Genomic DNA, 16,928 nt, shown 5'->3' on the forward strand with positions numbered 1-16,928 from the left:
AAATTTGGGGGTGCCTGGGTAGCTCAGTTGTTTGAGTGTCCAACTCTTGATTTCGGCTCAGGTCATGATCCCAGGGTCATGGATTGAGCCCTGTGTTGGGCTCCATGTGAAGCCTGCTTAAGATTCATTCTCTCTCTCTCTCTCTCTCTCTCTCTCTTCCCCGCCTCTCTCCCCTGCTCGCGTGCTTTCTCTCTCTCTCTCTCTCAAAAAAAAAAAACAACAAAAAAAAAGATTTGCTTTATAAAAATGTCATCTGCCCATACATTTTCAAAAAATATCTACAACATAGGCAAAGAATAGTAAATCATCTAAATCGTCCCCATACACACAGCAAGGACACCAAGTACCATCTGTATCTGGACCTGCACGTGTGTCTTTGTGTTGGCACCACCTGCCTGAGGCACAGTGCTACTGACTCTCACACATCTCCACATTGTCTGCTTGGCTCTTTTTCTGAGAAGCGCTGCTTCCTCCTTGTCAATTTTAAGGCCTTTGCTTATCTGGATTCAATTGTTGGCAACAGAATTTGGCCATAAGAGAAGAAGGGTATGAACTTCAGAAGGGCAAATTTTCACTTTTCTACTTAATATTCCAGTTAAAGTATGCCTAATATACCTTTAAGAAAACATAATCAACTCGATTCCAAATGTGGGACATGCTGACACTGCGCTAAATTTCTACACTCAGTTCATCTACCAACATGTTACGCACCTGGCTCAGCATTTAACCGGCAGCTGTTAAGGAATTCGGCTGAGAAATATATATCAACATCACAGAAAAACATCAAGACCTCTCCCTTGTCCCAAGCTTGGGCACCCACATTTAGTCCTTGTCCACGATTAAATTCTTCATTCAATGGGATCAAAGTATAATTGTGAAAATTAGACTCACTAGGAGGAAAACATATACAACAAAGGATAAGTCCCATTTAAAGCTTAACAACTCTCTTCTTTCAACACAACTTACGCAATATGTTTTACACTCTAGATATTTTTTTACTTTGGTTCTACATTCATACAGGGAAAGGAAATCTTCAGCTTCACATGTATGATCATCATCAGAGACAGATACTCACTAAATGCCCATATTTGAGGCAATGTGCTGCTGGTGTGAGCTTAAAAACTGTTGAGGGGCCACTGACCTTCAGGATGTTAAAAACTTATTGGGCAGATAAGAAACATACACATGGAAAAATGGTCATTAATATTTGGTAATAAATAATGCATTCCATGTAAATGGTACATGCAAAGAGTCCTCTTGCTCTAGAGTTTTTCAGATCTTTGCTCACACATCTCCTTATCAGAGGAGTCCCCCTCACACCATATGTGAAGTTGCTCTGACTTCCCTCTCTTTCTTCAATATTTACCGCCCTGCCTGGCTTTGCTTTACTCAGGACCACCAGACATGTTTATTCGTGTGTCTTCCCACACTGGAATATAAACTCCATGAGAGCAGGGACTTTGTTTTGTTTGTTACTATGGATACAGTGCACCTCCTCAAAGAGTAGGAGATCAATAAATATTTGCTGAATGAATGAATGAATGAATGAACAGCAGTTCTGAGAAAAAAGATTGCTTTTGTCTGAGAGTAGTTAGAGATGATGTTAGAAGCAGAATTTAACTTATGCCTTGATTAAAATCCTGAATTCAGTAGTGCGTTTAGAGGTTATTCCAATTAATTATTCTCAAAGGTAAAGAGATGAGAGTAGAAAGCATTTTAGACAACAGGGATCAGACAAATCAGATTGGAACAAAGGGATCCTAAAATGGGATCAATGAGAGAAGACCAGAAAAGGGTCAGACTGAGGAGTGAGTGCCTTCTGTGAGAAGTTAAAGGACCTGGTCAGTGTCCTTGAGGCAAGGAGGAGTTTTTCTGCCAGGGCCGTGGTTCTCACAATGAAGTCCCCACACCCATAGCATTAGCCTCCCTGGGAAAGTATTAGAAACCCTTCCTGGGTGGGTCTGGGCTACACCCCAGACCTCTGAATCAGATACTAGGGGTGACAATGAGCATCTGTGTCTCTCTTGAGACAGATCACTCCAGGTCGCTCTGATGTTAAAGTTGGGAGAAGTGCTGTGCTAGGGTACAGCTGGCTCAAAAAAGGGACATTTTAGGAAGATAATTCTTATAACAGTATAGAATGGGGAATGGAGAGATGGAAGCAAAGGCTCAAATAGTGTATGGCGTGGACTCCACATGCTCTGAATGCCCACAATGTCCTCCTCATGGGATACAAATCTCTCCTTTCTTTTGGGAAAACTGCTGATTACCACCTCACACTCCCAGCACCCAGCAGAGGAACTAATCATAGAACACCCCAACCACAGTAACTTCCTAGGGGCGGGGACCAGACTCAAGCTGGGCCAATCAAAATACCCCCACCCCTCATGAGTGGGCAAAACTCCTTCCCTGGGCTTTTCTCAACTGGATCTGGGAGAAAGCTCTTTCCTCTCTGATGGCAAAGCTGAGAAGATGTGAGCCCAAAGCCGCCAACAGCCATATACCTCACATGTGGAAGAAGCCAATCTGCAATAGGAGAATGAAATCAACATGCAGAGAAAAACAGACAAGAAGATAACAAGAGAATTTTCATGGTATTCAAGTCTCTGGTTCCAGTCCCTAAGACATCAAAGCTGTTTTGTTTTTTTCCCCCAAATTTGGTAATAATCCCCTTAGTTTGGGAGCTATCCAAAATTCTTTCATAACATTCCCAGTTTCCTTAAGTATTCCCTAAGTTTAAGATAGGTTTCCATCATGTGCCACAGAGGAGTCTTGATTAAAGCAGGGACAACTTCAGTAATACCAACAGAAGTGCTTGGCACTTAGTAGGTGACCTGAAAATGGTAAGCAGGGAAGAAATGAAGGGAGGGGAAACCTGGGTTAGGTGGTGGCAGCAGCAAGAAAGAACAGAGAAGAGGTCCTGTGTAGTAAGCAAGAACTTATTAGAGGTAAAGAACGAGTGAAAGATGCTAGCTCTCAGACATTAAGCCCAGGGGATCATGAGAATGGTCTTAGTCCGAACTGAAAGAGGGCCATCGGGAGAAGAATAGCTAGTGTGAAGTAGGAGACAATGCTTGTTTTTTATTCATGTGCTGTGAGAGTCCCTTTGGGGTAGGGACTCCAAGTCCTTCCTCTGTGCCCGTCCTACTCCAACCACCCCAGTCAGACTCCCAAGCGGTGTACCTGGAACATAGTCGGTGGGATTCAATGAATGTTAGTTGAACGGTTCAAGAGGAATGGCCGGCCAAATCTGGACTCTTAGGGAATGGCCACAACTAGCAGAAAGGTAAAGAAGCAAGTAAAAGGATACAGAGTTGGCAGCGGACAAGACAATCAACCTAATACCTTACACAGTAATACATTTATATTTACAAAATATTTACATTTTACAAACATCAGAGGAAAGTGTCAAGAAGGAACTACTGGGTGGTTAGGCATCAAATATAAAAAAGCGATCAAAGAGGATAACAGAAAAGTTTGAATTTGGCAGCTAGGTCATAACTTTGGGCTCATAACTTAGAGATGAAAAGGCAGAAGAGCTGTAGAATTAATAATGGAGTATTAAGGAATTACAAATTCATTCATTCAAACCTCTGAGTACCTACTATGTGCCAGGTACTGTATGAGTTGCCTAATTAGAGAATTACTGTTCTATGAGGTTTAGCCAGAAAGGACAGAAACCTACTAGTAGCTGATGAGTATTATAGAGTCGGGTGGTGGTGTCTTAATGACAGGGGAGACCTAAGCATCATTTGCAGGACAAGAAGAATGAACTTGGGGAAATGGAAGGAAAGAAAAGGTGACAAGTGAGAGAAAGCTCAGGAGATAATATTAAAGTGAAGGGATTAGATTTAGAAAAAGGAGAAGAGTCCAACACAAGGGAAGGAAGAAGTAATAAATGGAGGCAAATAAATAGAAGGTAGGTGGGCCACAGAGTGAGAGGGCCCAGATCATGCTAGGCTATCTGTCAAGAGGGCAGGGAAGACATATTATTTAGAGTTGCGTGAGTGAATTGAGGGGTGAAATGAGGAACTTATTATCACCACCACTCATGTGCCCAGCCAACTTTTAAATAGCAGCTATTTAAAATTAACTAATTAAATATCTGAAATTCTCATTCTTCTAATGTTACATATCAAGGACTTCAATGTGGACATGGCTCACCAACCTTGTGACAGATTCTAGGATAGACTTGACTTTAGACAGTCCTTCTTTACCAAAATACACCACTGTGAGATGAATTCTCTTGTCCTGATGAATACACACATCCCTAACAGAATTGAAAAATAAAGTTCATTCAAGAAAATATATAAGGCACTACTCATTCAGAAAGCCATCACATGAAGCCTTAACAAAATGAATGAGGCATTACTCATTTAGAATGAAACTGCAGAAACTTTAAGTAAATACAAAAGCGGCAATATCGTTGAATTATTAAAGAAGTCACAGCAAACGCATAACAACATATGCACATGAATATAACCCTTTGAGGCCCATAGAAGTTGCCATATTTCAAAATCTTTTTGAAACATTTGCTTTGGTATTGCCTTCAGAAGCAAATACAAGCTATTCAAGGAAAGAAGTCTAATCAGTTCATAAACAAATATTCAAGTTGTTGGTCAAGAGTTATTTTGTCTTCAGACTGGCTAATTCCAGAAATTATACCTATCATTAAGGAATAAATATTTGCCATGACTGATGTTACTTACTGTAAAGAACAATGTAGCATCTGAAAGCAATTCCAAGAATGGCAGTAAAAAATGTTTTAGGAAATCAGATCTCAAGTGAGCTATTCCAAACAGGTAAAACTCATTTGGAAGAATGATTTCTATATATTTTGCTACAGAACAGCATTAACTAATTTTTAAGTCCAATGATTTCAAAATGAGAATAAAGATGGGATTATAAAGCATTAAAACTAGCATATTAAAATATTAAAAACATGGCAAAGGTTAAATTAAAACAAAAAAGCAAACTTTCCCCAGCTAGCTACCCTAATAACATACTTACTAATTTTTTTTAACACTTTAGCATTTTAAAATATCCAAATTTAATGACAAAAAAGTTTTTAAAAATTATTAAACTCTCTGCTTCTCAAGATGGAATAACTGTCTCCCATTTTTAGTTGAATGTTTGTATTTCCGAAATTCATTTCAATTTTAAAATTCAAATTTACTCAAGGGAATCTTCTGGGGAAATAGCATTGTCCTATATCGTGATTGCGAAGGCAATTATGAGTGTATAGATTTGTCAAAACTCATGAAACTTCTACTTAAAATATGTGCGTTTTATTTATGTAATTTATACCTTAATAAAGTTATTTTTAAAGATTCAACTTGCCCTAAAGTGAATTCACACACAATTATAAAGGTCATCAAATGTAGTTTCTAATAGTTGTCACTCTCAATTTATTTCAAAGTTCAAACTGTCAATAACACACTATATTATACATGCTTAAAAAAAAAGAATAGCAAAAATTAAAATTCCCAAAGCCTACAAAATTACTCTATAATTCTAAGTAATCATACTCAATGAAGATGAATTAAGTAAATCTGCATGAAATGTGATTTTTTACAAGTGCTTAGTCAAATCATGACACCCTGAGAGTTACCTGAAGTTCTGCATAAACTGCGCAAAGGCTTCAGTTCTTTCAGCAAGTGGCACAATGATATTAATAATTGATCTAGTAATGTCAATCATCTCGCTCTTCACTTTCATGAGAGGTCCAAAAGGGCGGAAGAGGGTCACATGTCTATATTCCATAAGGTCTGCTTTCTTAAAAAAGAGTTCATACTGTGTGCCCTTATCTCTCTCGGTGCGATAATAACCTAAAGGAAAGAGTTAGGGATAAAGATGTCTCTATGTCAAAGTTTACAAATTCAATGTGAATACTGATTTTACTCAAAGATCAACAGTACAACAGTAGACTGAAGGGTTTTTAATCATTTTGTGAAAATATTTACCCCATTGTACAGTTGTAAACAATTCTTTCTTTAAAAGGAGGCGTTAAAAAAAAATGTTCACTGCTCTATTATTATTCAATCCATAAATATGCTTCAAGTCACAACTGCCCCTTTTTGCATATAACTTTTTTTAAATAGTAGAGCCTATCAACATAGTAATCTTATGATAAAAATAAATTACTTCTAGCACTATTAAATTCTAGACTTGAGAGTCAAAACTTCTATTGCTCAGTTCGGTTCAATGAAAATAAATGGAATACCTTCGTGTCATTCATTGGTAGTACAAAGAGGGCTATGTGGTCCTGGTTTTGAGAAAGGGTTAGTCTAGTGAGGGAGACAAAAATAAGTAAAAACAATACAGTGATATATACCTTACTCTACACACACACACAAATCTCTCTCTTTCTCTCTCTCTCTGAAGAGAGTGAAGTCAAAGAAAAATTAGTACAGATTTAAACATGGTGTTGTGAGATGCCTCCAGGAGAAAAGTCTGGAAGTCTATCGGGCAATCTGATTTTTAAGTGTGACATTCAAGAGAGAGGTAAGACCTATAGATGTGTGAGTCAGCCAATATCTGGGAATAAAACAATGAACAAGATAGACCAATTCCACTCCCTCCTGAGGCTTACAGTCTAAGAGGAACTACAAATTAGGAAATGGGCAATGCCAAATACTGTGATAAGTGCTATGAGAGGAGACATGGGTAGAGGTAACAGGAGGACACAGGAAGCACTGATATCTTAGACTTGTAGGTTGGAGATGACTTCTAAGTGAAGTGACATCTAAGTTAAAGTCTGGAAGAGGAATAGGAGTTACTCAATCATTAGTTATTTATTTATTTATTTATTTATTTATTTATTTTTTGGCAAGAGGAGTAGCAGAGTGGAGGAAAAGTGGGGAAAAAAATATGTTCCATACAGAGAAAACTCCTGTCAGTGAAAGATTCCAAAGAGTTATAAGATAAGCAGAGGTTGTAGAATATAAAACTGACATAGCTTCCTTTCTTTTAGGCAAATGTGAAGACATTTTGCATTTTAGTGAGTTATTTCCTCAGCGGCTTTCAATTCTGCCATAAACTACAAATATGGTGAAAAGACAAAAAACTGAGCTTGCACAAAAATTAGAAGAGTTTTGAGAGAAACAACCCATCCAAAATTGCAGTAAGTGAGAGCAGAAAAAAAGAAGTGACTACAATGAAAAGATAGCTGCAATGCCACAGAAAAGCACAAGCCCTCCAAAGGTCTCAAGGTGCTACCATATTGTAGTATAGCAAGTACTATCCATGATGATTCAGGGTCAAAGAAACTACATACGGTATACTGTTCACAGAATCAAGCAAAGAGAACTTTTTTTTTTTAGTTTTTTAATGTTTTTATTTTTGAGACAGAGAGAGACAGAGCATGAGCAGGGGAGGGGCAGAGAGAGAGGGAGACACAGAATCCAAAGCAGGCTCCAGGCTCCGAGATGTCAGCAGAGAGCCCGATGCGGGGCTCAAACTCACAGACTGTGAGATCATGACCTAAGCTGAAGTCGGATGCTCAACCGACTGAGCCACCCAGGCGCCCCAAGAGAACTTTTAAGAAAGATTTATATCCAAAATGGTTTTTAAGTTTGTAATTAAACATCTAGCAGGAGATATAAAGTTGGAAATGGGTAGGAATCTGTAATTATTCCTGTTTCTATCCATCAGCAAATGTCTTAAATTTATAGAAGTGTTCCTCAACTTTTGAGTCATACCCCATTTTGGTATGTATAAATGCCATCCCCTCTCTGCAGTCTGTATTAGCAAAACAGGTTATTTCTTTACTTTTCCAAAAGCCAAATATGCTTTTCAAAATTATGTATGCCTCCTTGATGTTCTGACATGTGCTTCTCTTCCTCCTAAAATACAGAATAACTACCAATCTACTAAATTAGGGTTTTTTTCTTGTCTTTACCAAATAGTTTTCAAATCATTAACCTTAGTTCATACATTTAAAAAAACATAAAAAGGAGTATCAAGACCAGATAAGAGAGGAATGCAAATACATACATGTACACACATAGCCCTAAGAGCCCTTTATCTTGACTAGTACTCTTCTACATAATCTTAGAAATATTCTATTTCCCTGGTCCTTATTCTTTTATTATGATCACAATATAACTTTTTTTAAAAAGCCACTTCAGGACACCTGGGTGGCTCAGTTGGTTAAGCATTCAACTCTTGGTTTTGGCTCAGGTCATGATCTCAGGGTTTGTGAGACTGAGTCCCATGTCAGGCTCTGTACTGACAGAATCCCTCCTTGGGATTCTTTCTCCCTCTCTCTCTGCCCCTCCCTCCACTCGCTCCCTGTCTCTCAAAAATAAATAAATAAACTTAAAAAAAAGCCACTTCAAATTCTTGGTGGAATGAAGTAGGTAAAAAATTAAATGTTTCACTACTGTAGATAATGACTTATATTTCCAACATAGAATAATAGGATTTTGTCATACGAACAACTATGTATGAGCACATTTTTCACATTACCTTCTATGAAGTCATTTTCATTAAATATCATTTTCTCTCCAAGGGGACTGTCCTCCTCTTCCTGTTCATCATCTTCATCAGGATTATTAATAACCTCTAAGCCAGCTTCAATAACTTCTACCAATTCATCTCGCTTGTCTTTTCTAACTGGCTTTTCCTCAGGATGGCGAGTGAGACCCATTTCCAACTGGAATACTTTCATTAAGGTAAAACTTTCAAAAGGAATGACTCCATACTCACTAGGTAATTTGGCTCCTATGCTAACTTCAGCTTTGTCAATTTGGGAATGAAGAAACTCTAAAAGATCACTAGGTGTTTGTTCTTTGTTGCCTTGATAGCCTATGCCATTAGCCCCTACATTCTTTCTCTCTTGCAATGATCTCATCTTCTCACTCATTTCTTGTAATTCTTGTTTTAGTTGGGCAATTTGGCGTTTCAGACTGGTAGCCCTGGTTTGATAATGTTCTTCTTGCTCCTGTAGGAGGGCCTGGTAATACTCTTTACCATAGTTTTCCCCAATAACACCAGGAAGAGGTGCATTTCCATCAGTCTGGGGGGCGCATTCCAGAAGGTATAAAAATAATACCAAACTGCAGAGTAAAGCAAGACCCAACAGCAGCCAGTGGGTCCGGGTCTGAAGAATCAATCCTCTTCTAGGCATTCTTATTCATGTGGACTTGCCTAATGGGATAAGTTCTTTGGTTGTTCATTCCTTTAGAAAAAGGTTATCACAAATTAAAAACAAAATCAGGATTTCCATTAAAGGTACCAAAATGAACTCTGCTATAGCTTAAAAACTTTCTTCCGTCAGCAGTGAAGGCTGCTTGCAGAAATGAAAAATAGTGCATACTTCCTGTATTGTTACCATGACATCCAGAATAAAGAAATCTGATCTACAGAATCAGATAAAATTCCATTATATGTGTGGTGATTTTTCTGAAAGAAACAGATCAGAATCAATCAGAATTTTGTTTCCTTAAACATATCAAATTGTTGGTAGTTTCAGTAAACTTAGCTATGTGACTACTATATGTAGAACACCATAAGAAGTGCTAATAACAATGTAGAATATTCAGTAAATGCTGGGAGAAAGGATTAAGAAAAATACCTTATATAACACTAAAATGCCATATGTAATACTTTTAACCAGAATGTCTACACATCCATAACCTGAATAAATCAAAAAAACATTAAAATTATGTTTAGCATAGTTATTGTTACATAGACACTAATGTTTCTAATTACTTGAAAATTATATAATTTATAACTTTATTAACATAATATTTAGATTAATACCCCATTTCCCACCTAGAGCATATCACCATTTGGGAACTGAGTTTCCATAAATTGTTTCTGTTATGTTGATAATGGCTTACTAGAGAGATATATTTTCTTCCAGTTTATTCAGCTCAAGCATTCTGTTTTATTAAATTTCAATGGATGAACTCAACCAATATTAAAGCCTTAAAATTAAGTGAGGGGTGGAGGGGAGGGACAATTCCAAAAGGTCACAGACATCTGGAAAACACATTAAGAAATATTTTTACATCCAAAGTCCTCCCATAGAGTATTTGGACATTAGATCACATAATTCTTTCCACTGTATTACACAGCAACAGATTTCCTACAAGTCTGGAAAGGTTTAGAGTCTATTTTAAAAACAACAACAACAACAACAACAAAAACTCAAACCACAAAACAAAACAGAACGACCATTTTAATGTTTACCTATGAGGAAAAAAATTCAGAAACAATTTATAAATTTACAAAATCACATGCTCTGTTCATACCACAACCAGTTGTGTGAGATCTGTATTTCTATTTAAACTAAAGATTCTTCATTCTATAAATAGAGAAGGTTAAATTTAGGAGACTGGTGGCAGGGGAGGTCCCTGCTGCAGAGAGAACTTTTATTTTAACAAAGTATTTGTCAAGAAGGATATGTGATACTCCAGCAGACTTTATTTTATTTTATTTTTTTTTAACGTTTTATTTATTTTTGAGACAGAGAGAGACAGAGCATGAACAGGGGAGGGGCAGAGAGAGAGGGAGACACAGAATCAGAAGCAGGAACCAGACTCTGAGCCATCAGCCCAGAGCCCGATGCGGGGCTCGAACTCACGGACCGTGAGATTGTGACCTGAGCTGAAGTCGGACGTTTAACCGACTGAGCCACCCAGGCGCCCCTCCAGCAGACTTTTTATAAAGATGGTTTCTACCGGTGCGGCAGACCCTATGGAAGATCACCAGGGAACATCAGCCCTAGTCACTTTCTTAGTGAGTAGGGAAAGCCTGGATGCCTTCTGTGAAAAATGTTGCAATGTGTGTTGTGGTTTTGTTGTTGTTGTTGTATATGTGTGTATGTGTGTGGAACATATCTGTATAAAAATGTAGGATAGATTCAAACTTCTTATGGCCAGTAGACCGCAAATAATGGTAATCACCCTTAGCCATTTATTACTTACGTTAACCAAATGATAACCAAGTATCATGAAAATTTTAATTTACTACTAGGAAGTTTTACTATGATGGCATCTCTTTTATTGATTATAAATCTTATTTTAAGTGATGTAGAAAAAAACAGGAAAAAAATTTGGTATAAATAAAAGTATCTAGGGGTGCCTGGGTGACTCAGTCAGTTGAAAGTCTGACTTCAGCTCAGGTCATGACCTCACAGTTTATGAGTTCAAGCCCTGCGTCAGGCTCTGCGCAGACAGCTTGGAGCCTGGAGCCTCCTTCAGATTCTGTGTCTCCCTCTCTCCGCCTCCCCTGCTTGTGCTCTCCCTCTATAATAAATAAATAAACATTAAAAAAATTATTTTAAGAAAGGTATCTAATTAAAAAATAAGGATGCAAAGCTAATATTAGTTCTAGGACTTTACCACGTCTCAAAACCATAGTTCTTAGCTTGAATGTCATTACTTAAAAGATAAAATTCAGAGGTATCTCTTTTAACTACTTATAAGTTATTACTAGCCTGCTTATTAGGGAAAAGACTAAAATTGAAAATGTAGAGCCACAATCTTACATAAGTTATTAATAAAGTTATACATATTTAACACATTCTAGGTAGTTTTGCTATAAGCATCTTTCCCACAAGCATTTTTGCTGAATAACTAATAAGGTCATAAGGCAATTTTGCTGTCAAAGATTAAAAAAATAACTGGCTGACAGTTTCTTGGTTTTATCAACTAGATGACAGCTTGGTTTCATTTCTCCATTGACCGTAGTACTCCCATTTTTATATTATATAAATCTTAGCCCCCATAATATTCTATCCAGTGGTGGAATTTTGAAACCACCCTTCCCACAGAACTTTGGAATGTCTATCAATGGACATCTGACAATATGACAAGAACAAACAACAGTGTAGAAGGATTTCACAATACAATACAAAGCTAAGTTACAAATATGTATCCTAGTATTTGGAAACTGCTGCCTCTCTTTAATGAAGGAAAAAATTTTCATGAAAAAATAAAGTGCAATGCTGAACACGGACATGAATCAACAAGCAAAAAAAAAAAAAGTATAATACTATGAAAAAAAGACTTTGAAGACAAGTGTTTAGGTACAATTCACAAAATAAAATCAGTTATTTGCACAACATTGCCATAAATCTACACACATTTTAAATATATTCAAATATTTTGTATTTTACAATAGTTTTTAAAATTTTGTTATTCACTTTTCATTTTTCACTATGTCCTTTTTAATAAATGCCCCTCTTTTATTTTTCATGATTTTATCTTTTATGGTGAAGTTGCTTTATGGCCAATTAGCTATGCAGCAAAAATGTTTGTGGCAAAGATGCTGCAAAAACACCAGACATGATTTAACTAAATATAGTATACTCAAACTGTTTTGAAATGAAATTTGATTAATAGAACTAACAGCATGTAGTCGAAGTATGTCTACATTTTATTAATACGGTACCTCATAGCTTTCTTCTTTATATAGCATTGTATTTGAAACTGTGAGATGTGATCCATTACAAGGGTCACTTCTAAAGGCTTACTTTTCACTGAAATTGAACAGGAACTATCAGTGTATACCACATATAGCAGTAAGTTTTTTATTACAATTATGTATATGTATGAGATCTCCACATAAAATATATTTATAAGAGGGTTGTGGTCCAAAAACCCTGGACAATACTGATTTAAAAAGTATTTTTATACATTTCCTATGCCAACTTTTGGCTAAGAACAATAAATGCAGAAATGAAAGGTTTAAATAAAGGTTCTATAAAACTATTACATGGTAGCATTAAAAAACCAAGGTCTTTCCCCCCCTTCAAGCAAAATACAGGTTTTGAGATATCTTACATGCCTATTTACAGTTAAATCTCTTACAGTTGAAATGAAAGAAAAGTTGCTGTAATTACTTTAGAATATAAATGTTATTTGCATAGCTCTGTGGTTAAAAATAAAAGATACCAAATTAAAGTCTTACTTGCCTAGTCTGTGAAGGAAACTCTTTAGCCAAACTCTCAACTAGATTATAAAAACTTTAAATATGTTAAGTATGTTGGAGAAAACATCCATTTTTCGGCTGTTACAGCTTGACTGCCCTCATTCTATGTGTTTATATCATAAACAAGGTTCATTCATAACCCAGAGTTAATCCCAAGCAACCTTCTATGAACAAACAGCAAACAGTTAAATGTTGTGAGGAGAGAATGAGAAACTATGGAGATAGGAAAATGAGCTGTTCAAAATATGTAATACAAAATCAAAGATCTCAGGGTTAAAAAGAAACCTTAGGAGCCATCAATTCTTATTCTTTAAAAACACATTAAAGAGACTTCCTAGATGAAACAACAAGGACAGATTTACTCTTGTACTTGGGACAATAAAAAATCAACCAATAAAATCCAGAACCCGCCCCTCCCAATATAAAACAATGTTTTTCAAGATACTGAACACTGGGTAACAAAGGGCAGTGATCCTTGGAGAAACAAAAAATAAACGATTGCCCAGCTTACTGCCTTAGTTTCCAGGTCATAACACAGGGAGTCCCCTCTAAGCAGGGACCAGTTGACTTGTTGAGTTGATGAGATGGAGCCAACAGGCTGAGAAGACCAAGGCTGCTAGCATGAAAGGATACAGTACCAGAAGAGAGAGTTGCACAAAGAGAGAACTCCAGAGATCTGAGAAGGACACCCTTTGGGTATTCAGCAGAGCACTGACCAGTGCAGGCATATAAAAGAAACTAACTGAAGCTAAAAAAAAATTAGAGGACACAGATCTCAGCATTCATACTGGGCCAGGAATAATGTGCATGTTCCCACCAGACAGACTGGAAAACCTCAAAATACATGGGACATTGGGTAGAGTACTCAAAAAGGTCTTGCCTCAGTCATGGGAAAAAACTAACTCTAGACTAAACATGGCTCTGGTCTTGCCTAACAAATCTTAAAAGCAAGACCTGAAAGGATCAAATTGTTTTCAAGTAACTGCACAACAAGCCTCAAAAATATTTATAGGAATATAAAAATATCTAGCACCCAGCAAAATAAAATTCACAATGTCTGACATCCAAACAAAAATGATCAGGCATACACAGAAAAAATATATATATATATAACCTATAATGAGAATAATCAATGACTGAAAATTTTTTAGAACTGACAGATGCTACCCCAATTTTTATAGCAGCGCTACTGACAATAATCAAAGTATGGAAAGAGCCCAAAAGAGTCATCGATAGATGACTAGATAAAGAAGATGTGGTACATATATATAATGAAGTATTACTCAGCAATCAAAAAGAATGAAATCTTGCCATTTGCAACAAAGTGGATGGAACTAGAGTGTATTATGCCAAGCAAAATTAGAGAAAAACAAATATCATATGACTTAACTCATATGTGGAATTTAAGATACAAAACAGATGAACATAAGGGAAGAGAAGCAAAAATAATATAAAAACAGGGTGGGGGGGACAAAACATAAGAGACACTTTTTTTTTTTAATGTTTATTTATTTTTGTGAGACAGAGAGACAGAATTTGAGGAGGGGCAGAGACAGAGGGAGACACAGAATTCAAAGCAGGCTCCAAGCTCTGAGCTGTCACCACAGAGCCTGATACGGGGTTTGAACTCATGAACTACGAGATCATGACCTGAGCTGAAGTCAGAAGCTTAACCAGCTGGGCCACCCAGGCAGCCCAAACACGAGAGACTCTTACATGTAGAGAACTAACTGAGGGTTGCTGGAGGGATTTGGGGTGGCGGGATGGGCTAAATGGGCAAGGGGCATTAGGGAGGACACTTGTTGGGATGAGCACTGGGTGTTATATGTAGGGGATGAATCACTGGATTCTACTCCTGAAATCATTATTGCACTATATCATAACTAATTTGGATGTAAATTAAATAAATAAATAATAATAAAAAAAAATGACGGATGCCAGAATTCATAGAAAAGAACGTTAGGGAGCACCTGGGTGGCTCAGTTGGTTGAGTGTCCAACTCTATTGACAATAATAGAGTTATTATTATTACTGAGATTGACAATAATAGAGTGATTATTATTACTAAAACTCTAGTAGGTTTCAGCTCTGGTCATAATCTCCCAGTCATGGGATTGAGCCCCTGTATCAGGCTCTGTGCTGATATGAAGCCTGCTTGCAATCTGCCCCTCCCCTGCTCGTGCACAAGCTTGCTCTCTCTCTCTCTCAAAATAAATAAATAAGCATTATAAAAAAGAGAAAAGGATATTAAAATGGTTGCAACTGTATTTAAAAAGATAGTCATGGGGCGCCTGGGTGGCTTGGTCGGTTAAGCGTCCGACTTCGGCTCAGGTCATGATCTCATGGTCCGTGAGTTCGAGCCCCGCGTCGGGCTCTGTGCTGACAGCTCAGAGCCTGGAACCTGTTTCAGTTTCTGTGTCTCCCTCTCTCTGACCCTCCCCCGTTCATGCTCTGTCTCTCTCTGTCTCAAAAATAAATAAACGTTAAAAAAAAAAATTAAAAAAAAAATAATAAAAATAAAAAGATATATTCATGTTCAAAAAACTAAACAGAGACACAAAGGACATAAAAACATCCAAACTGAACTTTAGGAGATAAAAACTTCAATGTCTGAGATGAAAAATACATTGAATGTAATTAGTGGTAGATATTTCAGTGCAAAATATTAACAAATTGAAGACACTGTAATAGAAATTATGCAAAATACAGAAGGAAAAGAATGAAAAGCATGAACAGAGCACCCAGAAAGCTGTGTGACAGCTTCAAGCAGTCTAATATATATGTAATTAGAGTCTCTAAAGAAGTGAGAGGGGGGTGAGGAGAAATATTTAAAGAAATAAAACTGAAAAGTTTTCCAAATTTGATGAAAACTATTAACACAGATCCAAGAAGCTCAACGATTACCAAACACAAAAGCCATAAAGAAAACTAAAGCCAGGCACACGATAATCAAATTGCTCAAATTCTATGATAAATAGAAAATCCTGAAAGTGGCCAGAAAAAAAACACACACCACATACAAGAAACAAAGGGAGTGGAGCATTATCTTTAAAGAACTGAAAGGAAAAATATGTCAACCTACAATTCCATACACACAAAAAGTATCTGTCAAGAACAAAGGCCAGTAATTCTTTAGACATTAAAAAGCTAAAAGAATTCATCACCATCAGACCTGTACTACAAGTCCTTTAGGCAGAAGTAAAATAATACCAGATAGAAATATGAATCTATACAAAGCATGAAGAAAGTAGAAATGTTAACAACATGGATATAAGTTTCAAATTATTTAAATCCCTTTAAAATATAAAGACACAAACCACTGAATCTGACTTAGGAAGAAATAGTAAATATTAACAGACCTATGAGACCAAATTAATAATCAAAGACTACCCACAAAGAAAAGTCCAGGCCCAGATGTCTTCAATAGCGGATTCTACCAACCATTTGTAAGAATTAATACCAATTCTTCACAAACTGTTCCAAAAAATAAAACACACTTTCCAAAGCATTCTATAAGACCAGTATTACTTTGATACCAAAATCATATAAAGACATCAAAAGAAAACTAGATACCAATATTCCTTAATGATAGAGACACAAAAATCCTCAACCAAACTTTAGTACTCTGAATCCATCAACACATAAAAAGTATTATATAACATGACCAAGGGAGATTTATCACAGAAATGCAAGATTGGTTTACCATCTAAAAGTCAATTAATTTAATATACCATATCAATAAAGGACAAACCCTGCACAATCATGTCAATAGACAAAGAAAAAGCATTTGATAAAATCCTGCACCTCTGATAAAACTACTTAACAAACTAAGAATATAAGGAAACTTCCTCGACCTGATAAAGGGCAGATACAAAAAAGCTAACACACAGCTAACTTCACATTTAATGGTGAAAGACTACATGCTTCCCTCTAAGATCAGGAATAAGACAAGGATGTCTGCTCTCATCACTTCTTTTTAACACAGT

General features: G+C 36.6%; 1 protein-coding gene across 11 annotated transcripts in view; it reads right to left on the bottom strand.

Annotated features, from left to right (window-relative positions):
* Positions 1–16,928, bottom strand: part of CSGALNACT2 (chondroitin sulfate N-acetylgalactosaminyltransferase 2) — a 45,914-nt gene that overhangs the window by 19,210 nt on the left and 9,776 nt on the right. For 4 of the 11 annotated variants that reach the window (XM_049646325.1, XM_049646328.1, XM_049646329.1 and 1 more), the window contains exons 2-5: positions 8,470–9,405; positions 5,612–5,828; positions 4,169–4,270; positions 712–890 (exon numbers count right to left, since the gene is read on the bottom strand). In XM_049646325.1, coding sequence (XP_049502282.1) covers positions 712–890; positions 4,169–4,270; positions 5,612–5,828; positions 8,470–9,130 — 1,159 coding nt within the window. In that variant the 5' untranslated portion in view covers positions 9,131–9,405. Of the gene's footprint in view, positions 1–711; positions 891–924; positions 3,276–4,168; positions 4,271–5,611; positions 5,829–8,469; positions 9,406–16,928 lie in introns of those variants that run through there. The other 7 variants (XM_049646333.1, XM_049646334.1, XM_049646336.1 and 4 more) reach the window with 5 other exon arrangements.

This window comes from Panthera uncia, chromosome D2 (genome assembly GCF_023721935.1).
Source record: "Panthera uncia isolate 11264 chromosome D2, Puncia_PCG_1.0, whole genome shotgun sequence".
In the NCBI taxonomy this organism is placed as follows: Eukaryota; Metazoa; Chordata; class Mammalia; order Carnivora; family Felidae; genus Panthera; species Panthera uncia.